Source organism: Ascidia mentula, chromosome 9 (assembly GCF_947561715.1).
Source record: "Ascidia mentula chromosome 9, kaAscMent1.1, whole genome shotgun sequence".
Lineage (NCBI taxonomy): Eukaryota > Metazoa > Chordata > Ascidiacea > Phlebobranchia > Ascidiidae > Ascidia > Ascidia mentula.
In genome coordinates this window covers 8,646,212-8,674,043 of record NC_138574.1, presented here as the reverse complement: position 1 = coordinate 8,674,043, position 27,832 = coordinate 8,646,212, and the positions used below count along the sequence as shown (strand labels likewise).

Below are 27,832 nucleotides of genomic sequence, written 5' to 3'. Positions count from 1 at the left end.
ACGCAACAATAATCTCGCTTTCTCACGATTTCATATGCACGGTTTAAACCACTGATCTCGATGAACATATAGATCAGTGGCGGTGGTTTAAACGCAACTTTAATGTGCCGTATCTCAGAAACCTGTGGCCATATCAAGCAATTTCTTTCTCAAAAATTGTTCAAAGTTATGAACATTACATAGCTTAATTATTTTTTATTTGAATTTTATATTAATGCACAGTCGATAGAATTAATTATAATAAGTAGGGTTGGTGTCACCTAGTATAATTTTAACTCGCGTGAACCATTCCACAATCGTTGCACACACTGATGAACAACAGAGATCATTCACGTTGCACCAAATTTGTTTGGGAAATTCCCTGTTCCTGCAACAAAATGGAACGGAATTCGGTTTTTGGATCAGCATCAGCCGATGGAACTTGTCCAATATATTTTAAGAGAGGTATGTAGGTAGGCACCGACCTAACACATAACGTACTGTTTATTATAGTTTTTTATCCATTGTCTTTCAGAACTTGGTTCGACCCGAACAAATATATTTCCAACATGCATTTAGTCGCTTGAAGTTAAAGCAACGTTTAAAGGAACGTAATTCTTAATATAACAGTAAGTGTGGTTTGCATGATTACGATAGTTTAATGTATGACAAACGCTAATCTTTATACCTAAAAGTGCAAGTGAACTTATACCAGGAAATGTCGATTGTAGTTTTTTGCCAGATTGTCGTTTGATTTATTCTTTAATTCACGTGATTATCCAATTCGTTCTAGGTACCGGTAATACAAAAAAAATCTGGAAAAGGATTTCTTGAAGCCTGCAAAATGATGTTTTAGAAGAAGCCAACCTGGATAAAACTATCCCACCTGGATTTTTTGAAGGTATAACTTTTTTTATTTTGTGTTTATGCCAAACTTTCTTTTGGATTGTTGCATTTTTTCTTCTTGCATCTTGTTTGTGACAAATGTATGTGAACCCTAGTACATAGATTAGTAGTTTAAGATGAAGTAGTTTTTGTTTTAAATCCCTGTAAACTTATGTCCCCAATAAAATTTCAGTTTCTGCAATGTAAATGTATAAATGATTCACTGCTAGACAGCAGTTGGTTCACAAGGATTAAATAATCTGAAATCATTCAAAAATTGATAAAAAACATAATACAGAATTGACAAAAAGTCATAATCCAGTATTTGTATTCTTATTATTCAACTATTGTTTTTCTCCTGTTGTGTTCCTCAATTAAGTCTTCGGGCTAATTTTCTTGCCATATAACTACAATTTTTTATTCCAACTACATTGAAATGAACAAATCTCTACTTGAAAAGTTGAATTAATTTGCTTCTGAGCATTGTGAATTTCCCCCTTAAATTTGCATATATTATATGATTCATACAATGGTGCATCTTAAGCATTGGTTGCCAAAAATGGTCAACATCTTACACACACAACAATGTTGGTTGATATAATTTTAACTAGTAACTAGTATGTTATGTTCAAAGATTTTAAAATTTGCAAAAACCTTGCCGAGCAAAATATTTTTTAGTCAATCTTTCAGACAGCAAAAACCTTGTGTTGTTTTGAGCAGTCATTAAAATCCAAAGTTAAAAGCATTAATTTTTACTTCTCAAAACACTTTGTTTTAAAACACATGGAAAAGTTGACAAGTAATATCATAAAATAATACAAAATTTATATATTCAAGCATATTTAATATTTATCAGTACTATGTGGAGAAACAAATTTTTGTGTGTGTTTAAAGATAACAGGAATTCACATGCGCGGTGGTGACTGACAGGTCTGTCCTTATTTACAAAATATCCAAAAACAAAAGAAGAGTGAAAGACTGTGGCATTAAATAAAATAAATATTTCTTTTTTTAAAAAAAAATGAAGGATTAAACTGATCTGCCACTCTATCCAAGTATTTTTGAATATTCAGTGGTATTAACAACAATTTCAGGCTTCTGGTTAGTTAGGAACACTAGCGCTGCCCAAATGACAAATTACCAAAACTTTAAACAAAGGAAATTACTTAAAGCTAGGAAGTATATTTGACAGCCTATTTAAAGGTATATATCCCACACTTTTATGCTCTAATTAACACAGGAACTATAGCAATTGCCCTGCTGTCTTAACGAACCCAAATGTAATTGAGTATTAAACTCCAATTTAAAGTTGTTGTGTCCATTGATTGCTTGACTGAATGGGAACAACATGATGGGGTAGGATTTTGGCTTTTCAGGGTGTGAAATCTGATACACTCCCGTGATTGTTTCCCTGAAAAATAAGAAGTTGTGTTGCTCCCACACACATTTCGAAGCAAAGGCTTCATTTTGTGACTGAAGTTGCTCAAACCTCTTGCAATATTACTCATTAGGAAGTGTGCATGTATACATTACTGTGCGTTTTATTTGGAACACCCACCAAATATTGCTCTATTTATACATATTTATATTTCCTTTAGTTGCAGTTTTTAGCAAGATGCAGTGGGAGGTGATTATTTGTTATTCTTGTTTGTCCTGTTTTGTTGTCAGTAAAGGAACGCTTTATCTCAGGAGACCAGTGCAGTCTTTAGAGGAAAACAACTTTATAAGTAGCGAGAAATTACTTTCAGCAGATAATTATATTGCATGCACTTGAAACTGAAGTGTACATGGTTTAATAAGGTTATAAGATGTTCATTTTATTTGCATACATGTCATATGTATCAATATATATGTAAAACTTGTTTGACTCATATTTTAATTTTTATTACATGCAAATTTGTATTATAAACTTATGATAAAACAGTATTGCAATCAGAAAAAGTTATTTTTTTGGTAAAATCACCATAAAGGCTTTAAAAAGTATGATATGGTTGTTCAGTTTGAATGCAGCAACATCTGTGAGAAATTGTCTCTGCATTGCTTTTATTTTTGTATAAAGATAATTATTTAATATTTGTGTGTTAAATAACCAAGGTATTCAGCATCAAATCCAGATTGTGTATGTAGGTTGTTGTGCATCCTTGTTGTCAGCTTTATGTGGCTGCTGAGCCTGTATTTAGTAATTTTTCCAACCCCATTATCTTGTTAAAATAATAACAGATAAATTATACCCAGTGTTTGTTTGTTAAATCCTTGTAATGGGTTGGCTGAAATTTAGCCAGTTACAGTTGTCAAATCAGACAGTCAATTGTAGGCCCGGGTAGCTCCTTTGTATGTAGCTCATTGTCTGTGCTTACTAATACACTTTCAGATGTTGGGATTTTGCTGTTTCCCAGGATGATAAGGTTTTAGTGCACCATTTGGTTTTGAAGTTAGTTGTTCTTCCTTGCAAACTGCTGCAACAATGTGTTCCCGGGCAACACTGTTTTTTTGTTTGTGTTTAGCTGTCTGTGAAGCTGCAGATCTCATTCTTGAATGCAACAATTCATGCAAAGAGTTTGAAAAGCAGCAATCAGTTGGTGGATTCAGTTGCAATATTGCTAGTAAGTATTGTCAACTACATCAAAATAGTTTTTTGCAAATGCAAACTTTTTTGTTGAATTTTTGTTTTCAGAAAATCAAGCAGAAACAGATGAAAACTTGATTGCAGCTGCCAGTCCAACACTTGAAAATGCTAATTGGTATATTCACCGTAAGGAAGGCATTTCACATCTGGCAATTAATGTAACATGGTCAATACCAGGTAATGCATGAAACTAACCAAGAAGAAACATGTTTTCATACAAAGTGTATTTTTTGTCTTATCAACCCCAAATAAAGTCATTATTGTATTTTAAAAATACATCTTTACCGCCACTGAAGTTTTCTCCTGAGAATAAACATATTTTAAATTATTTTTGTGGTTTGACAAGAACTTTCCTTTACTTTGCAACGAATAAATTTGCATTTGAAACATGAAACAATATTTCAACAATTGTTTTTCAAGGTGCGGTTGCTGCTAAAGCATACCAGCATGCTTACCAACTACAAGTTACGGTAGGTTTTGCATCTACATCACAAACATTTGAGATAGGCATGGGAAAATATTCAAGGAAAAGCCTAAGGGCGTATGATAAGGTAAGTTTTGGAAATAAGTTCCGCCTAATGATAAGTATTCCTGACACTTTACCAATATTTATATACATACATATTTTATTTTTTGAATATTTGCTAAAACACCTTTTTTGACTCTTGATATTGTTTTTAATGTTATTTGATAAAAGTAAAAATTATCCCATTTCAATAAAATAAAAAAAATGTTTGTGCCTAAAAGTATATGTAACAGAATTCTGTGGAAAAATTTATTGTCATAGTATCAATAACAGCAGATCCTAAAGCTGATGTATACACACATGCTTAATGTATTGTTGATTTTTAAAGGTAATCTTCAATCATGCTTGCATTGGAGTAAGCACTGAAGTTTTGTTTGCCGACAAAACCTACGTTGTTATGTTGTCAGGAATTCCAAGTAACGTGGAAAGTTCACCAAGTTTCAAGTTAATAAATATTCCAGGTATTTATTGTGGTAGAGGAATTATAATTGGCATTAATGCATTGTTATTACTTATTTTAGGCTGTGACAACCATAAATTCAATGTCAGCCAAACACAAAGCTGCCGCTTTGGTAAGTTTGCGGGTATTTTTACAGGACTGTTTAAAGTTTAAACAAACAAATTTGTTTTTATTAAATTTCAGACGAAGCTCCTAAAATTTCAACGACGACTGAAATGCAGCATACCACAAGTAATACTTTAGATTTAATTAAAAAAGTAATGATTGGTTTAATGAATGTAAAAATAATTTGAACATGTGCATAGAAGTTGGTTAAATGTGTCTTTAGGATTTTAACATCTTTTATTTTTTAAAAAATTGTTTCATACAAAATGCATTTTAGAGACAATTTCTATTTATTACTTTACTGTTGCACTTATTAAATGGACTACATAAATTATGCTGACTTTCAGGTTCCATTGTAATGGTACATGTTGAAAGTATGGGAAATGCTATCAAAGTTCCTCTGGCCATTGGCGTACCTTCAGTTATTTTGATTCTGATCATGGCGGTGTTGTGTTATCACAAACGTAAAGCTGGTAAGACAACCAGTTGGTATAAACCTATTGTATCACAACTAATAAACTATTTTCAGAGGGTTTACACAAAAACATTTTGATTTTATCAAATGGTGTGACTGGCCTGAGTAGTCCGGACATGACTAAAATGACTGACCAACTGCTCAATGACTTGAAAAAACTTGGGTGCAATGTTGTGTACAGCCTTTGGCATGAAACAAGCATTTCAGCTCTTGGTTGCCCTGACTGGCTTCATAGGCAACTGAAAGTTGCAGATTGTGTGATATTTCTTTTCCCTTCAACAAAATATGCCAAGTGAGTTTGTTTATTACACTTAAAAACCTAAAATAAAATGGGGTATTGGGACGTTGACCAATCACATTTATTTTTTTACAGATCTGCTCCTGATATGGACCCACTAATTAATCCATTTGATGTAGGTTTAAAAATTTTACAGAAAAATATTTTATTAGATGTTGGACCTTTGGTGTTGGCTGTGCATTTCAATAAAAAACCTCCCATCAATTTGCCAGATATTTTTAGTAAAGCAAATGTTCTTAGCTATCCCAAGCAAAGCTTTGGTCTAATTTCAAAAATTGAAAAATGTACTCTTAACAATGTTTAAATAAAAGTGTTGAATGTTTTGTAATGGATTTACTTGCTTTTGTAAACCACTATATTGAACATTGTGTTTCTGTTTTGTTTATTACTTTTCCACAACACCATAATTTCATGCAGTGCATTTTTATGAAATGTAAATGATGATCGTATAACATGTGAATAATCATTTGTTAAAAACTTGTATATTGCTGACCTCATTTGTGAAGCTACATTTCAGCCATTGTCAAACAACATGTTGTTGTTAGTTTGTCTATTCTTTATTTGTTTTACATTTTTCAATGCTGCTTTTTATTGCATACTAATTTTATGACTTTTTCTAGTCTCAATACAGTAAGCATGTACTTCCAAAGGTTTGTTGTTTTTGCAGCAAATTGTTGAGTATTCGTCATTTAAAAATGACATTAGACCTTCACTCATGTCAACAACAGTCAGGTGGCATGCACACATTAAGAAATCGAATATTTACTCTTAATTTAAAAATACTATTGTGGCTTTGTGTTGGCAAATTATTGCCTTTCATATAAAAAAGAGTGAACAATAAAGCTAATTGATTTGTGTTCTACAGCAGTCAGTTAATGTTGACCCAATCCATAGATTTGAGTTTTTCTGTTAGACCATGGGTTATATAATACAACCACCAATAACAGCTTTGGTGCGTTATTGCCAACATATTTTCTGATAATCGTGCCCTGAGGATTTAAATCTCTAGAAAAGGATTAGCCCGATATTGTTCAAAGTAGTTTCACAGAATTTACCTCATTTACATATAAGTTAAGTTAAAGTTGCATCAACAGATTACATGTCTTATGAAGGTTTACTAAACAATTTAAGAGATGCGATAACATGTGATGAAAGATTGCTGAAGTGCGTTTCATAGTAGCACCATCAGGCTTTTGTGCATATACGTTTTCTGACTGTTATCCTGAATACTTTTGCATTCAAGTCTTTCAGAAAGTTTTTTAAATCAAGTCAGAAATCTTTGATGTATCTTATTGTGGCAGTATTATTTGCTATGCCAGCTTTTGCGGCAAGAAAAAAGGACCTTATAATACACTGCAGTGATGACTGTGTTGGCAAATTTAGTGGGCAAAATGGACAGGGTACACAAAATGAGTCTGGAAATCAATTTTGTTCTGTTTCAGGTTAGACTGAAATTATAAGCTGCAATAATTGATGACCATACTGTGCAAAAAAAAGAATTTTTCTAATTAAGTTTGAAAGTAAAGCGAGTGTTTTTATCTAAAGTTAAAATTTTCTTTTTAGAAAATGTCCCAACTCCCTGGAAAACACACATACCGGGACCAAAAGCTGATATACAACATGTCAATTGGTATGTGGAAGAAAAACAACCTGGTCATCGCCAACTTGCAATCAACATAACCTGGTCTGAAAAAGGTGAGGTCACATTTGAAGTAGGTAATGTAACAATTTTCAAATTATTAAAATTTTCTACTATTACCTGTGTATTGCAGGTTACTGGGTTGGACGAAAACTAACGAATGGATATTTCTTGCAAATTGTTCCTTCAGGCACATTCAATGTGAAGTACAATGTCATCGTAAAAGCCAAAAACTTGTTTACCAAACATAAGTCTAAGCCACGATATCGAAAGGTAAATCAGAAAATTTGCATTTAGTGATTTTGGTGTACATGATATGAATGCCTGCGGCAGGTTTTTTTGCCTTGTTACCACAAGTTTGTGCTGAAAAAATCCTGCAGTTGGATTCATCTGATCAGTCCTTAAACAGCACACTAATTATGCAATTTGTTACAAGAAAGTGACTCGCGACTTAATAACTACATTATAGTAAAAAAAACTATTTACAACAGAATGATGTATTTCTTTACTTCATTAGCTATTGCACAAAAATATGCTATGTTTAACATACGAATTTGTGCAGGTTTTCTTTAACTATAAATGTTATGGACTAAGCGAAGACACTTTTGTGAGTCCAGGAAAAACATATGTGGTTGTGCTCAAAACTTTGCCTGTTTCTCCCCAAAATTTGGATCATCTTTTTGATGCAGCAGTGGTCAGTGTGCCAGGTACAATAACACCACTATTTTAATTTTGTGTCCTAACTTTGATTCTTGATGCAGATTGCAGTGATGACTCAGTAAAAAATACAAGGAACTGCAAAACAGTTGGTTTGTGTTACTTCTAAAAAATTTTTTTTTGAAAACCGAATGATTAATATTTTCAGAAATGAACTTTCAAAACTCAACGACAATGCAACCACCAACAACTTCAGGTCTGGTTAACCATACCTAACTATATTTTGCACTGTCTGTGTGAGAAAAGCTAGAAAAACTTTTTTGTTTAGGTGCCATTGCATCGATGTCCAGTAATAATAAATGCTGCCAGAGTTACCATTTGTATATTTTGTTTGGCATTGGGGGTTTGCTTGTTTTTGTCATTTTTTACCTTGGATATCTACTTCGTAAGCAATCATTGCATGCAGGTAAATATATTTGTTTTTATGACATAACTTTAACCTGATATCATAGGTCACATAATAGCTATGATGACTAAATGCTGAACTGTCGATTTTTTAATCACCCACTCTAAAATTGCAAAAAGGCCCATGAGGGTACTGGCACCCACTTGGAGAAACAGTGGTTTTAACTATAAATGGCATTTCAGCACACAGAAATACATTAGTTCAACTACAGTAAATTATATTATTAAATGCATATTTTGATTTTTAAATATCCAAACCACTTTAATTTAGACCTACCTCTGAACAAGCATGTGATAATACTGATTGACAACCAACGATTGGACAAAGTGTATGCCAAAGTTGGTGATGAACTTGCAAGGCTATTAAATTTTGTTGTAAAGCGTGTTACGTACAGCTTGTGGCATGCAACTGAAATAAGCCAGATTGGCATTATTGAATGGTTATCAAAGTATACATCAGAGGTTGATTGCATAATTGTCATATGCTCATCTTGTTGTCCAACTCATGTAAAGGACAGGTGAGAGGAATTTTCACAGTCAATCTAAGGACAGTTATACCCTATAATACTTTTGGCATTACAACACCAAATATGCATTTATTATTGCAGAAAAAACAAGTTTGAAGGTAGTGATATTCCATGCTGTTCTGGAATGCACACTGCTCTATCTTCCCTTTTTTTAACAAATGGTGGTTTAAAGTACTGCTCCATTCACTTTGATACCAAGCAAAAGCACTGCATATATGGTCATCCCTGTTTCACTTTGCCCAAAGATTGTTCACCCCTTTTAAAGAAATTGTCAGTGACCACAGTCCCTGAAAAATTTAAACAAACTTTGAAACAACAACTGGGTTATTTCGTTGCTGAGATAAATGACAAAGATTGCACTTTGTTGTCAGGGGGAAATGACCATCAAGACCTTAGTGCGAACTTATCAAATGTTGAAATGGAGTATGTGTGTTCACTTTGAAAATGCAGTCAAATTAGACAGTATTTAACTTTATTTTTATACGCATGTTACCATAACAAATCTATTAAGTTGCCGCATATTGCCTATCTTGTCATTGCCTGATTTTGAGTGTTGCACTCTTCATATAACTGCTTTTGTACCCTGAAAATTGAGCTTATCCTGTCATGTTTTGCATATTTTGTAAATATACTGCATTGTTGTACTGGTCAATGCAAAATAGTGACTTCTTATACTCAGGAAATATTACTTTCTATAGAAGTTGTGTCCCAGTTTCGACAGTTTCAAAATATCCATATGAAATGCACATTTTGTAAGTCGGTGAAGGTATATGCAGCAACAGACAAAAACCGCAACAAAACGCAATAACAAGAACTGTGTAAAGAACTTTCACCTTAACCATAGTTGCTCAACTAAGTTAACGTAGAAGAAGAACAAAACTTTGACCCCAACAACCTTGAGCGTGATTCTGGTTCTGAAGACATAGAGCTTGTATCCGAAGCAAAATTCGTTCTTGATCTACGTTTGGGTGAAGTCAACATCCGTTGTGCGTACGCCAGAAGGCGCTTCGTTTCATTTGTCTCATCCAATTGCGTCCGACATGTTTCCTCAGCAACTTTTTGACACTTCTTTTGATAGGTGACCGTGGACACGCTGTTATAACGCCGAACAGGCATGTTGCGTCGAAAAAGTTCAGACACTTCTTGGCCACGGGTAATGATATCCCCAGGTACGCCAGCTAGTCGCGCAACGTGTCCGGCTTGACTGCATTTACTCACTCCCTCGACCAGCTTGTAAAGATAAACTGTTTGAGCAGTTTCCTCGTCTTGCATGGTGTCCATAGTTACGTATTTAATGGCATTATGCGCAGGCAAAAGGCTCTGACGAACGAGACTATGAAAGTGAGTTGCGCACAAAACAAGAGGCGTATCTTCATCTTTTTCCGTCCAGTGACGTAAAAAAGATGACAGAAGTGCAACCCCGTCAACTGTGGCCGTGCCTTTACCAAATTCGTCGATCAAAACAAGGCTCCCATTGCCGGCTTCGCGAGCAGCTGTTGACATTTGCCCAAGATCACTTGCAAAGCTCGAAACCCCACTGCAAATTGACTCTTTTCCTCTTGTTACCGTAAAAATTCGTGAAATTTGTCCTATTTCTGCCGACTCGGCTGGTACGAAGCAGCCGATATAGGCCATGAATACGATTAGGCCAACTTGCTTCAAATACACGCTTTTGCCACTGGCATTTGGCCCAGTGAGTATTTTTATCAAGCCGTCGTTTGGCCCAAAATGAACGTCATTAGGCACGAACATGGAGACTGTTTGTTCCTGAAGTAGGTGCCGCCCACCAAGTATATGGATTTCCTTGCTGTCAATGAATTTCGGGCGTACAAGGCTTTGCTCCTTAGCGACAGTAGTAAACGCTAGAATACAGTCTATCTCAGCAGTCAGTCGCATTACATCAAGCAAAGTCCCGCTGTGGTTCGAAATTTTTTCCCGCATTCGACTCTCAATTTCTTCCTCCTCGTCAGCAATATCGCCTAATACGTCTCCAAACTCTTGGTCAAGTAGCTTTGTAGCGCGGGATTTGTAAAAAATAGTCTCGTTCGAGTCGGCAACCAACTCTAAGCCGGGGATATCAAGACCTCCATTCGGATCCTTGATCTCGGTCATGGTTGTGTACAACAAGTAACCAACTCTACGCATGTACAAAATCTGGCAAGATGATATGTATTCCTTGAAGGTTTTTACTTCGCGGTTGGCTACCTCACAAAGAACGGCTGGTATTTTTGCAAAAAGGCCTTTCTTTCGGTCTAAATTCTCGGAGACACCTGGTTTAACAATGAATTTTCCTTCATTTTTGCTCTCTACGTCATCCATTGTCTCTGAAATCAGCGACACAACCTCAACTAGATCCTGGGTAAAAGTGTCAACCACGTCTTTGAAAATAATTGGAACCTTATCAGATTCGTAACTCGCCATTATACCCCTACAAGCATCAGCTATTCGCAACGCCGACAGCGCAGTTTTGTGAAGTCCAATCCAATTGTTCACGCTGTGATTTTGGCACGTTTGTACCTTAGCCATCATACGCGAAATGTTTTTTACATGCCGTAGGCAGTCTTTGAATGTAATACATATTTCTTCGTGCCTTGGCTGAACCAAGAAACTTATTGCATTCAAACGTCGCGCCAACGTACCACGGTCTGACGTCGGTCGGTAAAACCAGCTTTTCATCAACTTTCGTCCAAGAAAAGTGTTCGTGCGATTTAGAATCACAAATAAACTCAAGCTTTCCCTAGAACCAATCTTAAATGCCGACGGATGGCAAACTCTTTTGAAGATTTGCAGTGCATCTGAAGATACTTTGTCAACATATACAGCGTGTTTTAGGGTAAAGGTCTGGAAGGCAGATATTGGCGTTTGGACATCTGGACTCTCAAGGCCAATAGACACGCGCTTTTTGCTCAAATATCGAATCAAGCCTCCCGTTGCTCTAACTGTGGCGTCACAGTCAAGGGGGATAATGGAAGAGAGTATCATTGCCTTGTGCACATCTTCACAGTCTTCTGGGATCATTGGAAGCCTAACTTCAAACAAACGACGCTTGCTCGTTTCATAACGATAGTCACAGCTGGGTAGCATGTCTAAAACACACTGAGGACTAAAGCAAGCATTGGATTGGCTTTCCTGCGTCTCATCTTCACTTGTATTGTCGCTGCTTGATTCTATTATTTCACGTAGTTTGGAAATAAAGCGTTCGTCCTGTTTGGCGCTGGTCACAATTGCAACTGGCGAAAGTTCTTCCACCAACTTTTCCAGTTGCTCAAATTTACTTGACTCTCGAGTATCTAACAGCAAGTGAACAAAACATGTGTCTGTTTCGTAGTATGCTGCACCAAGGCAAGCGCCGTACCAAACTACACTGAGGTAAACTTTTCTGTAGTCTGAGGTTTCCAATTCAGCTTGCTTTGCAGATGTAGACCTGCTGGTAGTGAAGTCGGACACAGTGGATGAATTCAAAGCATCTGTCGAGTTCATTTTCGAAACACTCAAACAGTTTTATTCAAATAACGAAACTAACAAAATTATAAAAATACAGCAGGCAGACGACAAGTAAAATAGGTTAAAACTTCACTGCTTTTCAATAGTCTTTCCTTTGTAACAGTTTTCGCATTGTATACACGACAGCTCAAATCTTATTTCTGGTAAAGCTGTCTGCAGCACTTTTCGACAAGTTCCAATGAAGGCAAGCAAAACACGCCAATTGACAAATCAAAATGTTTATGATGTCACAATCGTGATTGTATTTGGTTTTGAATAGATGTCGATAGTTTTTGTATCATGTTTACGCTTGATCTATTCTTGGGACCACGTGTTGCGCAAGAGCAATGACGTGCGTGAGAGAGCGATCGAAGATTACCAAAGTTCGTGAAATTTGGTTCATCAGAATTGAGTAGTGGGGGTGCACTGACCCCAAATTTTCCAAAAATGATTGACTTTCGTTGCAAATTGTGACAGATAATTACAAATGTTTGTAATTAAGTTATTTTTGACGTAAACAGAATATTATTATGTCAAAAAATAAACCACAGTTTATAAATCTTCAGTTTTTTTGTATATTAAATCAAATAATTTATTGTGGAATTTGATTCTTCTACATAAGGATTAATGTTTAACGTTGTTGGAAATACTGTCTATACCTAAAATTAAAGCCTATGCTATGCATAAATTAAAAGTGCATTGGGGATCTTTAAATTATTGCCATGTAAACATATAATGTCAATTGTTTTCAGTTGGTGAAGCATACCAGAATGTCAGATAAAAACACTCGTATTGCTATTGTAAACTCCGATAAATGTAAGCCAAAACGATGTCGCCAAGAGTGTCGCAGGTCCTGCCCTGTAGTGAGGATGGGAAAATTGTGCATAGAAGTCACCCCTGCATCTAAAATTTCCTGGATCTCTGAGGAACTGTGTATTGGTTGTGGCATTTGTGTAAAAAAATGTCCATTTGAGGCAATTTCTATTATCAATTTACCAAGCAATTTGGAGAAAGATACAACACATCGATACAGTGCCAACTCATTTAAACTGCACAGATTGCCAGTTCCACGCTCTGGTGAAGTTCTTGGACTGGTTGGTACCAATGGTATTGGTAAGTCTACTGCTTTGAAAATTCTTGCTGGCAAACAAAAGCCTAACCTGGGAAGATTTAATGATCCCCCGGACTGGAATGAAATTCTAAATAACTTTAGAGGTTCTGAGCTGCAAAACTACTTCACCAAAATTGTTGAAGATGATTTGAAAGCAGTCATAAAACCACAGTATGTTGACCAAATACCAAAGGCAGCAAAAGGCACAGTTCAACAGATGCTGGACAAGAAGGACGACACTGGCACTCAAGATTATTACTGTAATTTGCTTGAGCTTAATCATGTTCTCAACAGAAAAATTGATGAGCTTTCTGGTGGAGAACTTCAGCGATTTGCCATTGCAATTGTCTGTGTTCAAAAAGCTGATGTCTACATGTTTGATGAGCCTTCATCTTATTTAGATGTGAAACAGCGTCTGAATGCTGCTCTTGCCATAAGGAATTTGGTAAAAGCCAATAACTATGTGATTGTTGTTGAGCATGACTTAAGTGTTTTGGACTATCTATCGGATTTCATTTGCTGCTTGTATGGAGTGCCTGGTGCATATGGTGTGGTAACAATGCCTTCCTCTGTTCGGGAAGGAATTAACATATTTCTGGATGGATTTGTTCCTTCAGAAAATTTGAGGTTTCGAGAGGCGTCACTGGTTTTTAAGGTCTCAGAAACAGCTGACAGCGAAGAAGAGATTAAAAAAATGTGTCGCTATCGCTATGGTAACATGGTGAAGACACTGGGAGACTTTGAACTCACTGTAAGAAGTGGTGAGTTCACTGACTCTGAAATCATTGTTATGCTTGGTGAAAATGGCACTGGAAAAACAACCTTCATCCGTATGATGGCTGGAAAGTTGTCACCAGATGAAGGCGAGGATGTTCCAACCCTGAACATAAGTTACAAGCCTCAGAAAATTAGTCCCAAATCAACAGGGACAGTACGCCAGTTGTTTCATGGAAAAATACGAGCATCGTATGTCCATCCACAGTTTATCACAGATGTAATGAAGCCACTGATGATAGATTCCATCATTGACCAAGAAATACAGAATTTGTCTGGTGGTGAACTGCAGCGTGTGGCTCTCACATTGTGTTTAGGCAAACCAGCTGATGTTTACTTGATTGATGAACCTTCCGCTTATTTGGATTCAGAACAGCGTATTATTGCCGCAAAGGTAAATTTACAATAATCTGTTAAACATGACACAATTCACAAAGCCACACAAATGGGGAAATACTTCCAAACTGGCAACTATGATCATAAGATCAAAATGCCTTTGCATTTTATACTTTTTTGGACGGTGTTACTATTTAAAAGAATCTGCATACAGAATGCTCGCCCTGTCCCAAACTATACACTACGCAGCATTATGAATTTAGTGCTGACAAAATATTTAGAATATTTATGATATTGTTTTATTTTATATGTATCCAACTTTATTTCTAGGTGATCAAAAGATTTATTCTGCATGCAAAGAAAACTGCCTTTGTTGTGGAGCATGATTTCATAATGGCAACATACCTGGCGGACAGAGTTATTGTTTTTAACGGACAACCTTCAATAAAAACCACTGCCAACAATCCCCAGCTGCTCCTTGCAGGAATGAACTCTTTCTTGCAGTCTCTTGAAATCACCTTCCGTCGTGATCCTAATAATTTTAGGCCACGAATTAACAAAATGAACTCAGTCAAGGATACGATGCAGAAACAATCTGGGCAGTATTTCTTTTTGGAAGACTAATTGTAATGTTTTTTATTGTAGTTCCTGATGCTGATCTGATAATGTTCCAAAAACTGTTATTGCTTTCATTATGTTGATATGTAATGACCTGCCATAATGACCTTTTTGTGTGAGCAATACTTTCTGGATCCATTGCATTTTGTGGCAGAAAATCTTGACAGTAAACTATTGAGTGGTTGTGGACAATATTTTGTATGGTTTGTGTTTCAGTTTTTGTGCTTATGAATGAGAAATAAAGCTGTTTATTGTGGTTACTTATTTGGGGTTTATGGACAAAGTTTATTCAAAAATCGATCATAAGCGTTCTCTGTGAAGCTGGGGGTAAAATGGTGGTAGTTGTTTTTAATTATGGGTTTGAATAACCAATTGAAAACAAAGGGTACCGAGTGTTGGTCATAAAATTGAACGTTTTTGCCAAAAAATCATAATTCTTCATTGCTCTTGATTCACCAGACTATAGCAGGAGTGGCCAACTAGTCAACGAATGGGATCGACGTAAACTCTCTTATAATTCACGATCGACTCCGGCAACGTGAATGCTTAAAGAAGAGGGTCGAGCAAGAAAAAATCAGAGGCAATGGACCACTTAAGAACAAATAATCGACCAATTGGTCGCGATTGACGTGATACCCACTCCTGGACTCGCCTATTTAGAGGGCATGTTTCGATTGTCCTTTTGTCTGCATATTTATTAGAAATGCCCTTTTCATCATGTTCTGAGTAGGTAGGCATCACCAAAAAAGGCCATTTTCAAGTCGAGCCCGTATGGTACACGCAAGTGTGGCTTATAAAAGTATCCGCGCGGTAAAAACGTTCATTTTTGCTCAGTGGCAATGTGTCGGTCGTACTATAGATCGAGTCAGTTTACCTAACCTCAAATGTTTTAAGTGTGTTGGATTAATGCACTGAACCGCCATACATCCGCTGACCCTTTTATTCCTAGCCACACTACAGAAATTCTCCGTTTAATGCGGTGCCTTTAACAAACCATACCTATTGTGGGCATTGTGCCGTTTACTATTCTAGGCATTGCGCCTCCGAAGTACCATTGTGTGCATTGGGCATACTTACTTTTTCCTCGACAATTTCCACTTTGCCCAACTGTGGAACTTTTTCCTGAAAACGATTACCGCTGTGCTGCACGCATTTTATTACAGAACTCCTATCTAAATATGCATTTTCAGTCAGGTTTTACCTGCAGCATTGTGACGTCAGACCCATTGATAACGCGAAGTCAGAATTATAAATTGGACAGTTTTTGATACAAGCTGCGGAATAGGACCAAAGAAAACATTCTGTCAACAAGTTGGCGTTTTCGTTTTAATTAACTAATTCTTTACAAGGAAATCCCTTTGATAGGAGCCTCCCTTGACAACAACGCAGTACAATTACACTATTGCACTAAGCATGCATGAAAAACAGGGGTTGAAACAATTCACACAAAGGGAAACAATTGCGCGTTGCCGTTGCTAGTACGAAGGCATCCAAAGTAATGCAATGGAAGTTTACACAACTTTTTTTATGGGACGTGGACAAATATTTTAACTTGTAAATGTGTCCATCAAAAACAAAAATTTTTGTTGTAAGTTGCACCTGCAGTCAGACAAAATAGTGCACCAGCCTACCTTAATTATTCAGTTCCATAGTCTGGCGACAAAAGTTTCTTGAACTTGCACCATAGAATACTAAAACTTGCACACAAAATATTTTGTATTCTCATTACGGTGATGGGATATAAGCTCTTGCGCACATGTCAATATTTCTGTGAAATGAAATAGGTGCGTTTCGCAGTGAAGTCTTCCGCTTTCCGTATATGTTGCAGCTGTTTTAAACAAGACAAAGTTCTCCGTAATGGGCGAAGTAGGACCTGAAGAAGTTCGGGAACTGCTCAAAATTCATCCAACCTTGTCAGTCACGGAAAACAATCGGGTATATGCAACAGTAAGATAATTTTCGTAGTATTATAACTGTCGGCTTGTCTTAAACGCTAAGTATATTGCCTATAGCTGTTGCAAGCTCAACTGTCGGCCTGTCTACTGTGGTATTAAACGCTAAGTATAGTGCCTATAGCTGTTGCAAGCTCATGTTGACAGGTAAAATGCTCTCTTACTGACCATGAAATGCCTTGTCGGAAATCTGCAGTCCTGCAACATGTAAATGGAAAGAGATACAAGCGCTTATCAAAGAACATTTTGGAGACTTTTGATTTTGAAAAGTTTGCTCCACACTTGGTTCCGAGCATAAAGAAAAAACATGAGTATGTATCTTAGCTCACTGCATACATAGAATAACACATTCCCTAATTTATGTTTATTTATATAGACATCAGCTGTTTTGCACACTAACTCTTCGACATGTTAATAAGATACCAGCTCATGTACTGCGCCATGTTAATGGAAGAAGATATCTCAAAGCAAAAGTGAGATGTAAGTATATTTCAAAAAAAGCAAGTATCTAAAATTGTCATTATGAGGTTTACGGGCTTGGCAGCCCAGGCAATGCAGCCTAGCTGGATCAGCCACTTTTTCCTGACAAATCGGAGCGAGATTTGAAAAATCAAGCTCCCGGTGAGGTTTGAACTCACAACCCTGGGCTAACCAGGCCCAACGCTCTACAAACTGAGCTACAGAAGCTCAGTGGTTTCACGGGAGTTCAAACCTCACCGGGAGCTTGATTTTTGCCAATTATGCCATCGCATGAAATATTACTGTGTCTAAAATTGTTCAGGTTTTACAATGATTAACAAACCATTCATTTTAGGGGAAACTTGTCAACAGACTGGGGAGAAGTTTATTCCCACATCACAACTGAATAGACAAAACTTAAAAGATGGTAAGTTAGTGCTCTGTATGTGATTTATTTGCACAATCAGTATCATCAGATGTGAAAAAGTTGATTGTTTTTAACAAAACTACTCCTTTAATACTAAATGCTGGAAAAACACTGGTTTCACCAGTAATGAATTTCCTACGATGGCTTGATTAAACATACAACCCGAACTAGTCAGCACGAGACGTCTTGCTAAGCTCACAGAAATGTGATTTGTTGTACTTATATGATTCTTACACACACTTTGTTGTTAAACAGTTGAAATGTATGAAGATTTAGAAAATGGAAATGAGTCTGATGATAGTTTTTCAGACCTTTATCCGGGTTTGTACTCTTATAAACCAAGGAAATTCACTCTCTGACTATTATCATGCTGTTTACAGAAAAATACTTTGAGAGGTTAACGTTATCTTCAGATGGCGATGAAAAAGAAGAAACACCAAAGTCCATCAAAACATCAAAAAAAAAGAAAAAAGTGAAAGGCAAATCACTCCCCAATTCTGAAAGTAAACGAAAATCTACGACAAAGGAACATCCGATATTATCAAAAAAGCCTAAAGTTCAAAAACCTAACACAAGAAAGCCCAACAAACTACAGCAGCTCAAAATCTTAAATGGAGAATAATATTTATTGGTATTGCAATAAATTCCTAATATGACTTGTTTTTGTGGAAATTTTAGGTTGTCTTTTTAGGTTTGTAAGTGTATGAGGTTTCAATTGTACAGGATTGCAGAAACGTTCCGTTCCAACTCCTTGATTCTCAACTTTAAACATCTTTCTTGACGAATCAAAATTTTTTTTAAACGTTTTTATCTTCGGTGTTGCTTGGATGGCAGCCCTGGATAAGGTCCTTTTTATTCTGCGAAAGCAAAGAGAATGATAGAAGCAAAGTCAACGATATAAGCAAGCTTTAGGGATGGCGTAGCTCAATGTTCAATTTTTGACACAAAATGTTGGTCCAAACCTGTTAAGGTTGTTACTGAAAACTTGATCTAATAAAACAGAAAAGTCGGCAATTAAGTATAAAATGTCCTATTTTGGGGAGATTGTTAACCTTAGTACCTATACGTGGCCTAAGCAACGCAATGGTTTTCCGAACTATTTTTACTGAATTAAAAGCCAGATTAACCTAGAGGACTTTTTTTTTACCAGAATCTGTATCACAAGAATCCCAAAAAAATTATATGCTGTTCTAAATTAGGGATGCCAGAAAGACGTCCGGAATTTTGGTGTTAAAATCTGCATCCGAGGGAAATGGCACATAAACGTGTCTGAATGCCTAGAATTTTGCATATGGCAGCTCCAATAATAGCCGGTGAATTAACGTGCATTCCGTAGTAGTCACCCCTGTTGGACGCCTGGGACTCATCACAGAGATGCAGTCAAAACTATTTCAAAAATTTGGACTCAGGATTATAGTTAAGGCGGCTAACATAATCTTTACCAGTTTCACTTGCCTGTGGGCATTGATCAAATTTTGGCCTAGGCGACTATACGTTCTTTCAATAGAGCAGGATTTCTAACACTGTAGGCCGCGAAAGATTTTATTTAAAATGTTATACGTTGCCACTGCAATCGTCGTTTTCCTTTATGACACGAACAAACAACGTTCGCATTCGTTCACCTAATTAAGGCCTTGTTTTTTCCTTTTATGACATAAAAATTTAGTGTGCCGCAAACGAATTAAGAGGATCCCAGTGCGCATGAGGTTGTAGGGATTTTGGCTTGTCGTAATTCGAATATTTATTGATATTTTGTTTAAACTTGGTCTTTTGAAACCGCTTTATACTCTTTTACATTTACACTCGTCTTTCTGGCGCCTTCGCTTGTTATCTCGCTTAACGTTACGTCTTTCAACTTGCGCTACTTCTTCCAATTAAGTTTCCTTTGTCGCGTAATCGCAGCTATTATCTCTTCGTTTCTGTCTCGTCTTTGATGTATCCCTATATATTTGCGACTCTTTCCACAAATCATAGTTTTCGGTCTCCTAGATCATGGTTTTCGGTCTGACAGATCACAATGTGATCTCTCACAGATTATACCGTGTTCGGTCCCAGATCTTTGTTTTGGTCTCAGACTGAACTTCGCTCCAAGAACAGATCATCGGTGTCGGGACCTGCTGCCAACATGGCAACATGGTGTCAGAAGCTTGATGTTGGGTCTTCGCCCATGCGACCCTTCCAGGTAAAAAAAAATTAAGACATGCAATAAAGGACAGAGATCGAAAGGGCCAATTACCAGCAGAATCTTTAATTTAGTAGAAATATACAGATATTATAAGTATTGTTAAATCCGGAGCCGTTGACATACTTGCGCTTGACAAAAAATTCCATATTTTAGGAACAAAACTACCGTACCTCACAAAAATACGTGATAATAGCAGAAAGTAAATTGATACGCTTCATCGAATACCACGCAGACGCTCAAACAAGTTTACATTACAAATGTGTGTAGTTTCTTTTTTGGGATATGGGAGCAATAGGCTGGTAACTTTGAACTTGTCCCCACACTGACCTTCAGCAGGTGTCTAACATGAAGCTTAAGCAACGTTTTGTTGTCATTTTTACATCCTTAATTGTTTTGGGAACTCTGTACAAAATCCTTAATAGGGTAAAGCAAGATCGCCCTTTGCAAGACGTGAGGTAGGCCTTCAATAAATGAGTTAATCAGTGTAGTAACAAATTAAGTTTATGTCGGCACATTGCTTATGTAGGATGTACTGGGCTTTAATACACAAACTCATGTTTGATTACACAGAAAGACCAATCAACACTTCTTGGATGAAAATGAAAAGCTTGATCTGCATCTAATTAACCAGCAAAAGCCCCAGGACCAACACAAAGAATTAATCAAACATGAAGAAAATCCACGCAGAACTGATGCTGAAAAATATGTAGAGAAAGAACTGCAGCGATTGAAACTTGACTTCCAGAATGCACCCATTGCAAATCCTGCTGAACTATATGAGGCAATTCTATGTTTTCTTTGCTATGAAACTTGCATTGTTTTAATAATTATTATTATATTACCTTTCGTACCTACAAAAACATATACATCAGTCTAATGCAGACAAAGTTTTGTTAACATATTAAAAATGTAAAATATGGTATCGCTTTTATAGAGATAAATAAAATTGTTTTTTCTTCTATATCCTTAGATAGCTGGCAGCTGGGTAGGGCAACGGCAAATATATCCTACCTACCACAAAGAAATGGCTTCGGTACTGAAGCTTATGAGCACTTCAAAAATTGTTTCTGCTGATGCACTGCCCAAAGGCACCCAAATTAAACTGTTGTTTGTTTTGGAAGGTGGTCAAAAAGTTGTTTTCAAGCAAAAAAGGTTATATTTAAATCATGCCTTAATCAACTGTGAAATGGCGTTATTTGTACTTTGTAGTCCATATTAATTAATAATACTTTAGATATGAAAGGGACCATGTCATTGAGGGAAAACCATATGATGGTTATGATCGACATAATGCTGAAATTGCGGCTTTTCATCTTGATCGGATATTTGATTTTCGGAGAGCTCCCCTTGTGGTTGGTCGAGTCATAAATCTTAAACAAGAAGTTATGCCAGTTGCAACTGAAAGACTATTAAACACCTTTCGAACTAAAGGTATATATGAGAAAAAGACTGATTGATTTTGTAAAAAGAACTTTTTTTTAATAAATACTGTGTAAAAATCTGTATTATAAATAATGTGTATATGTCCTTTTATATTTAGATAACAACATTTGCTATTTCGGAATATGTCTCTACTGCAAGGAAAAAGAAATGGCATGTGCAGATGGTGAAATAATGGAGGGATCTGTTACCTTGTGGCTGCCAGAAGAATGGTCACATTTTCAAAAACAAAGACATCCATACCAAGTACAAACTCTATTTTTTTGTTTAAATGTTTAAATATATACATATGCTTGTAAATCTGAAATAAAAACAGGCTTGACCAAGAAAATTTATGTAGAGAACATATGTTGATGGTCGAAGTGCTAAATGGGAACAAGATGAAACCTATTGTGATAGTGTGGTGAAACACAAACCACCATATGACAGCGGTCCTCGCTTGTTGGACGTAACAGATGGGGCTGTTTTTGACTATTTAATTGGAAATGCTGACCGACATCATTATGAGATATTTAAAGATCTCGGTCCAAATGTGATGATGCTGATGATGGATAATGCAAAAAGGTAATAATTTTTAACAAATGCCATTCTATGTGTGATGTGTTTAAGTTTTGTAAATAAAAATCTATCTGCCTAGTGCTGTACTTTTTAAATTTATAACTGTACTTGTGTTGCAGTTTCGGAAATCCTCATGTGCATGAACCAAGTATACTGGCTCCAATTCGACAGTGTTGTCTGTAAGTTTTGACGTAATGTCAATCTGCCCTATTACTTTTTAATTTTAAAAGATATTTAATTTTAAATCAGACCAATTTGTCTGATGAATAACTTGTACATTATTAAATATATGGCATTGATCAGTGTGAAATTATTGTAGTAACCATTTGTATAGGTTAAGAAATTCAACCCTTAACAAACTCCACAAACTGTCTGGAGGCGTGCTCACAAATCTGTTAAAATCAATCATGGAAGATGATCCTATCGCTCCAATACTTCATCCTTCCCACCTAAGTGCCATGGAAAAACGGTGTGTATTTCAACTTTTCATAGCAAGGACTATTTTGTGATTTTTTCTATTGTATGCTAAACCATGTGTTCTGTTTCTTTAGATTGCCCACAATAATAGAGACAATTGATAACTGTATTCATAAAAGAGGGAAATCAAATGTTATTGTTGAGTTTTGGAACACTTCCTAGCAGAAAGCTTTCACAATGTAAAGACAAAAGCATTTCAAAATACGCCAAATGCAGTTTTTTTACTCAGCATTTTTTATCTATTTGTATCCTGGGCAAATAGGTTTTCTGTACGACTATTTTTTGTTCCTTATGTTGTACACAACTTGTTGATGCCTAACATTGAAAGCACGAACTTTTCATGGATATTAGGTGTTACCTGTATTTTTCTTTGTAATGTGCCGAATATGTGTTGCGTGGAATAGCTACTATTATGATTCGTATTTTTTACTTATGCACTACCCTTTGGAGCCACATAAATCCTCTTTATTTTACATTTATGTGTTTAGGAAATCGTGATGTGTGTTCCATTGTTTGTGACAGGCAAAAACATGAATTATAAGAATGAAATAATTAAATCATTAAGCGTTACTTACAAAGGTCACAGCTTACATATTGCAGTTAACATTGGTGAAGTCTTCCAGGACTCATTTTTGTGTACTTATGATTGCTTTGTTATGTTTTTATTTTTTTTATTTTTCCTTTTAAAGATTATTTATCCGGTTGTGTTTCTTTTACTTGAAGCTTTTGGCTAGTTTCAGTGCTATCGTTTTAATTAAGTATGAAATATGTACTCCTAAGAAGAACATTGTTGCAAGAAACATTGTTTGGCTCAAGTAGATGTATTGTAAAAGCACATGTTAGTATTTTTCACCCATAAAATGAATTTGTTTGTTTGGTGTAATGGATCTACATTGGCTTAAAATTAACTCCTTTCTTTGTAGCCACTGTGACACCAACTTTCCACACATGATGTATCTTGAATGTGCCAATATTTGCAGTTTTCACCAATCTGTCACTGTATTATTCATATATAGTACATCTTGCAATAAAGTCTGCACACTAAGAAAGATGTGTCTGAGTGAATTTGTGTAAGAGCCAGTGAGGGGCAATGCTGAAAAAAAGTTTTGAGTGCACAAGTGGTGTTTGAGTGCTGTGAAGTAGATTTGAAACCGAGTTTGGGGGGAAAAATCATTGTTGTTGAATGGTGATTTGTAAAGCTATCATGTAGTTTATTGTTTTTTTCTCGGGGTGTACTTTATGTTATTATTAATGACCATAAAGGGCCTTTGCAAAAAATGTGTTTTTTTGTTCATCTTAATTGTTTAATGTTAAACTATTGAAATTGTGTGCTTAAAATGTTAGGTGAGATGGTAAAAAGCAAGAATGCCAATGGTATACAATGTTCGCATACTTACTTGCAAGCATTTTACTTCATGTGGCTTACAGCACAACTGGTTTTTGCCCCACAACTGAACATGGCTTCAAGACGGAAAGAAATGTAACAATTGACTTTCAATCAAAAAAGTGTAATAGCTTGCTGAGCTGTTTTGGCAAAGAAGAGGAATATGAAAATTCTGGTGATCAAGGTTGTGTCATAAAATTGGTAACCAATAAACTAAATTACACTTATTTTCACTTTTTTGTAGAGTTGCCTTTGCAGTTGTGTCCAGTAGTAATTGTGAATGGAGAAAAAATTAAATTTACTGGAATCAAATCCAACTGTAAGTTCATGTTTTGTTGCTGAGAAAATTTGTTTTTTCGGTCATACACATATATATGTTGCAGATTCACTTGTTCGTTTACCCAACGAGTCACATTTTCATGACTGCAATTATGAGGGAATTTTCACTTCACAATTTTCATTTATTCAAAAAGAAGACAACTATAGCAACTTTTTAAAACTTGGGCAAAACTTTGTTACCACTGCTTATAATGGTAAGTATTTTTTTTTAATTTGTAAATATTAAATATTTTAATGTATAGATGCTCTGTTTTTTGACAGATGACAGTAGCCTATGTGAGGATGGGTATAGAATAAATATAACTTTGCTTGATCACAACTGTATTTTGGATGGGGAAACTTGCTTTGGTACAAAATAATTTTTAATCACACACGCTGTTATTTTTTTAATATTGTTTGCTGTCCAGGCAACGGACTGTGTCAAAGAGGGTTTGAGTTCACCTATCAATGTGTTTGCAATTCTGGCTGGACTGGTACTCACTGTGAAATTAATTCAGAAGTTTGCTTAACATCACCTTGCAAAAACAATGGAACTTGTGTGGCAGTAAAGGACAGTAAGCAGAAATTTCGTTTTTATTGAATATAAATAATGAGTCAAAAACAACATGAATGTGCTTAAGTTATTTAAATCAAAATTTATTTTTCAATGTGATCTTTTGCCCCTCTTACATAATTTAGGTAACTATTGTTTGTGCCCATCAACATTTACTGGAGTCGATTGCAGCATTGGTCTTAACTTGGATGAATGTGACTCACAACCTTGCAAGAATAATGGAACATGCATCTCCAATGTGTGTTTGATATTCCCTAGCCAAAATATATTAACTATATATTAAAGGAAACATGTGCAAACACTGTTGCAGATTTTTTATTGCATCAAAGTTAGCCTTCATAAAAACGATCACCTTCAAAGTGAAATTTTTGTTCCCAAGTCATGTTGATCTAAAATTCAATATTATTTTTAAGACAAATGGATACTTTTGCCTTTGTCCCATGACTTTTACTGGAAAAAGCTGTGAATTATCTCTTAGTTGCAATAAGGAGCATGAAAATAAGTGTCAAAATGATGCTGTCTGTGAGGTGGTTGGTGGTTTATCTGTATGCAAGTGCACAAACGGCTACACAGGTAAACAGTGTGTTGAGACTTATATTTTTGAATACTTACATCACATTATTTAGCTGGTGTTGTTTTGAATCAAAACCATATATTTATGATATGTAGCAAGAGTACTTTCACTATATCTGTGAATAAACAATCTTCTGTGACTTGTACTGTCAAATTATCTTGGCACCACAATTTAACTATCTGTGATACTTTCTTAGGAAAGTATTGTAATGTATCCCTTGATCCATGTGAGCCAAATCCATGTTTGAACAATGCTACATGTGAAGAAATACAATTTAACTACAAATGCCATTGCTTGAATGGATATTTTGGATTACATTGCGAGGGTAATGTTGATTACTGCTCCCTTGGATACTGCATGGAAGGCTTTAGCTTGGGGTGTGTAAACACTGGAAATTCCTATTTCTGTGAATGTGCTAATGGATATACAGGTAAATACTTAACAGTTGTAAGGAAATATCGTATGACTATATTAAACTACCATGCAGGTCAGAACTGCACTATTGTAATGAACACCTGCGACCCTGAATGTCAAAACAATGGTACTTGCCAAAGCCTTATTGGGGAGTCATATTGTTTGTGTCCGGTTTCATTCACTGGAATGTTTTGTGAAATTAAGGTAAAAAATGCATTGCATTCATTATTTTTAGGACTGCATTAATATTAAGTTACTAGTACATTTAAAGAAAGAGACACAAGCATAGGAAATACAGCTCTCAGTCATTTGATACACTTATGCAGTATGATTTTTAAATGCTACATATTAGTCTTCTTAATTTCTCATTATTCAGGTTAATTTTTGTTTGCTGGATCCCTGTGAAAATGGGGGAACTTGTTCCAATGGTTCAACTGGTTATATTTGTTCTTGTCGAAATGGATTTACTGGAGAAAGGTGTGATATTAATATAAATGAATGCTTATCAGTTCCTTGCAAAAACAATGGGTCATGCTCAGACAGGTATTGGTCATTATATTTCAAACCTTCAGTTTAAGTTTTTTTGGAAATAATTTACAACAACCGTTGTACTTTTTTAAGAATAAATGGCTTTTTGTGCACATGCAATGCGGGATTTCAAGGTGACAATTGTGAACACGATGTGGATCTTTGTTTTAATGTTTCATGCAACAATGGAAAGTGCTTTGAAACTGAAAACGGTATAAATTACTATAAGATTTTAGATACCGTTGCAGTTGTACTTACTTTGCAATCAAATTACATATTTGATACCATGAAGTGATTTTATTTTAACAGAAAATGGTGGCAACATTTATTTGTATTCTACATTTTTGTGCAGGAAACAACATCAGATGTGATTGTTATGAGGGATATTCTGGCAAAGATTGCCTCATTAACGTAAATGAATGTGAATCAGAACCATGTTTAAATGGTGGCCATTGTCTTGACCAAGTAAATGGATACCAATGCTTTTGCAGAAATGGCTATGCGGGTAAATATGTACATAACATTTATAACATTAAAAAATGTTATGCTACAGTTTTTTTCTTATGAAGTATTCAAACACAGAATTGCAAATTTTCCAAACAAATAAAAAATGCACCTATTATATTAATTAAGGAACCTACTGTGAAACCAATATCGATGATTGCATTTCTGGGCCCTGTCTCAATAATGGAACTTGCAATGATGGTGAAAACACATTTACATGTATTTGCACTCATGGTTTTACAGGTATTCAACAAACCATACTCACAAAGCATTTGCACCATTTTAGCCATATTTTCACTATCTGTTTTCTCAGGAGTTATTTGTTCTATTGATGTCAATGAGTGTCTTCATACACCTTGCAAAAGTAATGGCACATGTGTTAATACCCCTGGTTCCTTCAACTGTATCTGCAGCCCGGGGTATAGTGGTACATTTTGTGAAGAAGATCTAGATTTGTGCAATGACTTCAAAAACTGTGTCCATGGTCATTGCTTGGAAACAGTAGATGGAAGCAAGGCATACTGTGCCTGCATAAAGGGTTATACAGGTCAGTTAATGTTACAAAAATTAAGTGCTTTTTTCACAATTACAACTGTTTAGGAACATTCTGCAGCGAAGAGTTGGATGAATGTGAATCAAACCCATGCATTAATAATGGAACTTGCACTGATGTAGTGGGCATGTATGTTTGCAAATGTGTGCAGGGTTTTACAGGTAACCAGTGTCAGAACAATATTGATGAATGTGCTTCATACCCTTGCATGAATGGCGGGACTTGTTATGATCATGTTAATGGTAATATAGTTTTGAACAATTGTACAAAATAAATGGTTGAAATATGTTCTTAATTGTTTAAAGTGTTTAAAACTGTTAATTGTATACCTAGAGAGTAAACTGCATTAAATTGTCCCATTTTTATGTTTAAATTGTTCGGCAGGTTTTCAGTGCAAATGTTTACATGGATTCTTTGGTGAAACATGTACAGAAGTATATGATCCATGTGTTCATATTAAACCATGTGAGAACAACTCATCCTGTCTTAATGACGGAACAGAATATATGTGCCTGTGTGTG

At 35.7% G+C, this 27,832-nt stretch overlaps 6 protein-coding genes across 8 annotated transcripts; 5 read left to right on the top strand and 1 right to left on the bottom strand.

The window, feature by feature from the left end:
• The first annotated feature begins 874 nt into the window (after positions 1 to 874).
• On the top strand, positions 875 to 9,240 carry LOC145913267 (uncharacterized). Of its 2 annotated transcripts, none has more exons than XM_083000865.1 (9): positions 875 to 880; positions 6,918 to 7,049; positions 7,127 to 7,266; positions 7,556 to 7,700; positions 7,755 to 7,802; positions 7,859 to 7,906; positions 7,979 to 8,116; positions 8,387 to 8,633; positions 8,724 to 9,240. In XM_083000865.1, exons 6-9 carry the CDS (start codon positions 7,861 to 7,863, stop codon positions 9,082 to 9,084), a joined length of 792 nt encoding a protein of 263 aa, XP_082856991.1. In that variant the 5' UTR covers positions 875 to 880; positions 6,918 to 7,049; positions 7,127 to 7,266; positions 7,556 to 7,700; positions 7,755 to 7,802; positions 7,859 to 7,860; the 3' UTR covers positions 9,085 to 9,240. The 2 variants fall into 2 exon arrangements, with proteins under 2 accessions (XP_082856991.1, XP_082856990.1); XM_083000864.1 differs by lacking the exon at positions 875 to 880 and adding an exon at positions 6,589 to 6,796.
• On the top strand, positions 1,241 to 5,995 carry LOC145913268 (uncharacterized). The gene is made up of 9 exons (XM_083000866.1): positions 1,241 to 3,467; positions 3,539 to 3,667; positions 3,911 to 4,041; positions 4,345 to 4,477; positions 4,538 to 4,588; positions 4,660 to 4,707; positions 4,929 to 5,054; positions 5,111 to 5,348; positions 5,430 to 5,995. The coding sequence occupies exons 1-9, from the start codon at positions 3,329 to 3,331 to the stop codon at positions 5,656 to 5,658; spliced, it is 1,224 nt and encodes a 407-aa protein (XP_082856992.1). The 5' UTR covers positions 1,241 to 3,328; the 3' UTR covers positions 5,659 to 5,995.
• Positions 9,241 to 9,494: 254 nt separating the features above from the next.
• Positions 9,495 to 12,122, bottom strand: LOC145914512 (mutS protein homolog 5-like). The gene has a single exon (XM_083002333.1). The coding sequence runs from the start codon at positions 12,120 to 12,122 to the stop codon at positions 9,495 to 9,497; it is 2,628 nt and encodes an 875-aa protein (XP_082858459.1).
• A 759-nt stretch (positions 12,123 to 12,881) lies between these two features.
• LOC145913236 (ATP-binding cassette sub-family E member 1-like) lies at positions 12,882 to 15,228 on the top strand. The gene is made up of 2 exons (XM_083000820.1): positions 12,882 to 14,404; positions 14,677 to 15,228. The coding sequence occupies exons 1-2, from the start codon at positions 12,896 to 12,898 to the stop codon at positions 14,968 to 14,970; spliced, it is 1,803 nt and encodes a 600-aa protein (XP_082856946.1). The 5' UTR covers positions 12,882 to 12,895; the 3' UTR covers positions 14,971 to 15,228.
• Positions 15,229 to 16,740: 1,512 nt separating this feature from the next.
• LOC145914072 (surfeit locus protein 2-like) lies at positions 16,741 to 18,458 on the top strand. Of its 2 annotated transcripts, none has more exons than XM_083001851.1 (6): positions 16,741 to 16,899; positions 17,064 to 17,227; positions 17,293 to 17,396; positions 17,731 to 17,802; positions 18,058 to 18,123; positions 18,216 to 18,458. In XM_083001851.1, exons 1-6 carry the CDS (start codon positions 16,822 to 16,824, stop codon positions 18,422 to 18,424), a joined length of 693 nt encoding a protein of 230 aa, XP_082857977.1. In that variant the 5' UTR covers positions 16,741 to 16,821; the 3' UTR covers positions 18,425 to 18,458. The 2 variants fall into 2 exon arrangements, with proteins under 2 accessions (XP_082857977.1, XP_082857976.1); XM_083001850.1 differs by having other exon boundaries at positions 18,183 to 18,458.
• Positions 18,459 to 20,211: 1,753 nt separating this feature from the next.
• On the top strand, positions 20,212 to 23,498 carry LOC145913423 (glycosaminoglycan xylosylkinase-like). Its single transcript, XM_083001073.1, has 9 exons — positions 20,212 to 20,442; positions 20,558 to 20,768; positions 20,958 to 21,139; positions 21,222 to 21,418; positions 21,528 to 21,673; positions 21,768 to 21,991; positions 22,105 to 22,164; positions 22,320 to 22,454; positions 22,537 to 23,498. Exons 1-9 carry the CDS (start codon positions 20,333 to 20,335, stop codon positions 22,622 to 22,624), a joined length of 1,353 nt encoding a protein of 450 aa, XP_082857199.1. The 5' UTR covers positions 20,212 to 20,332; the 3' UTR covers positions 22,625 to 23,498.
• Positions 23,499 to 27,832: the final 4,334 nt, after the last annotated feature.

Bases quoted from the DNA above. Each gene is read 5' to 3' on its own strand.
- LOC145913236 (XM_083000820.1), top strand. From the start codon at position 12,896: ATGTCAGATAAAAACACTCGTATTGCTATTGTAAACTCCGATAAATGT. The intron at 14,405-14,676 runs GTAAATTTACAA...CTTTATTTCTAG, and splicing joins AGCGTATTATTGCCGCAAAG to GTGATCAAAAGATTTATTCT.
- LOC145914512 (XM_083002333.1), bottom strand. From the start codon at position 12,122: ATGAACTCGACAGATGCTTTGAATTCATCCACTGTGTCCGACTTCACT.
- LOC145914072 (XM_083001850.1), top strand. From the start codon at position 16,822: ATGGGCGAAGTAGGACCTGAAGAAGTTCGGGAACTGCTCAAAATTCAT. The intron at 17,228-17,292 runs GTATGTATCTTA...TTATTTATATAG, and splicing joins AGCATAAAGAAAAAACATGA to ACATCAGCTGTTTTGCACAC. The intron at 17,397-17,730 runs GTAAGTATATTT...CATTCATTTTAG, and splicing joins TCTCAAAGCAAAAGTGAGAT to GGGAAACTTGTCAACAGACT.
- LOC145913267 (XM_083000864.1), top strand. From the start codon at position 6,637: ATGTATCTTATTGTGGCAGTATTATTTGCTATGCCAGCTTTTGCGGCA. The intron at 7,050-7,126 runs GTGAGGTCACAT...TGTGTATTGCAG, and splicing joins CATAACCTGGTCTGAAAAAG to GTTACTGGGTTGGACGAAAA. The intron at 8,634-8,723 runs GTGAGAGGAATT...TTATTATTGCAG, and splicing joins CCAACTCATGTAAAGGACAG to AAAAAACAAGTTTGAAGGTA.
- LOC145913423 (XM_083001073.1), top strand. From the start codon at position 20,333: ATGAAGCTTAAGCAACGTTTTGTTGTCATTTTTACATCCTTAATTGTT. The intron at 21,140-21,221 runs GTTATATTTAAA...ATAATACTTTAG, and splicing joins GTTGTTTTCAAGCAAAAAAG to ATATGAAAGGGACCATGTCA. The intron at 21,419-21,527 runs GTATATATGAGA...TTTTATATTTAG, and splicing joins AAACACCTTTCGAACTAAAG to ATAACAACATTTGCTATTTC.
- LOC145913268 (XM_083000866.1), top strand. From the start codon at position 3,329: ATGTGTTCCCGGGCAACACTGTTTTTTTGTTTGTGTTTAGCTGTCTGT. The intron at 3,468-3,538 runs GTAAGTATTGTC...TTTTGTTTTCAG, and splicing joins ATTCAGTTGCAATATTGCTA to AAAATCAAGCAGAAACAGAT. The intron at 3,668-3,910 runs GTAATGCATGAA...TTGTTTTTCAAG, and splicing joins TGTAACATGGTCAATACCAG to GTGCGGTTGCTGCTAAAGCA.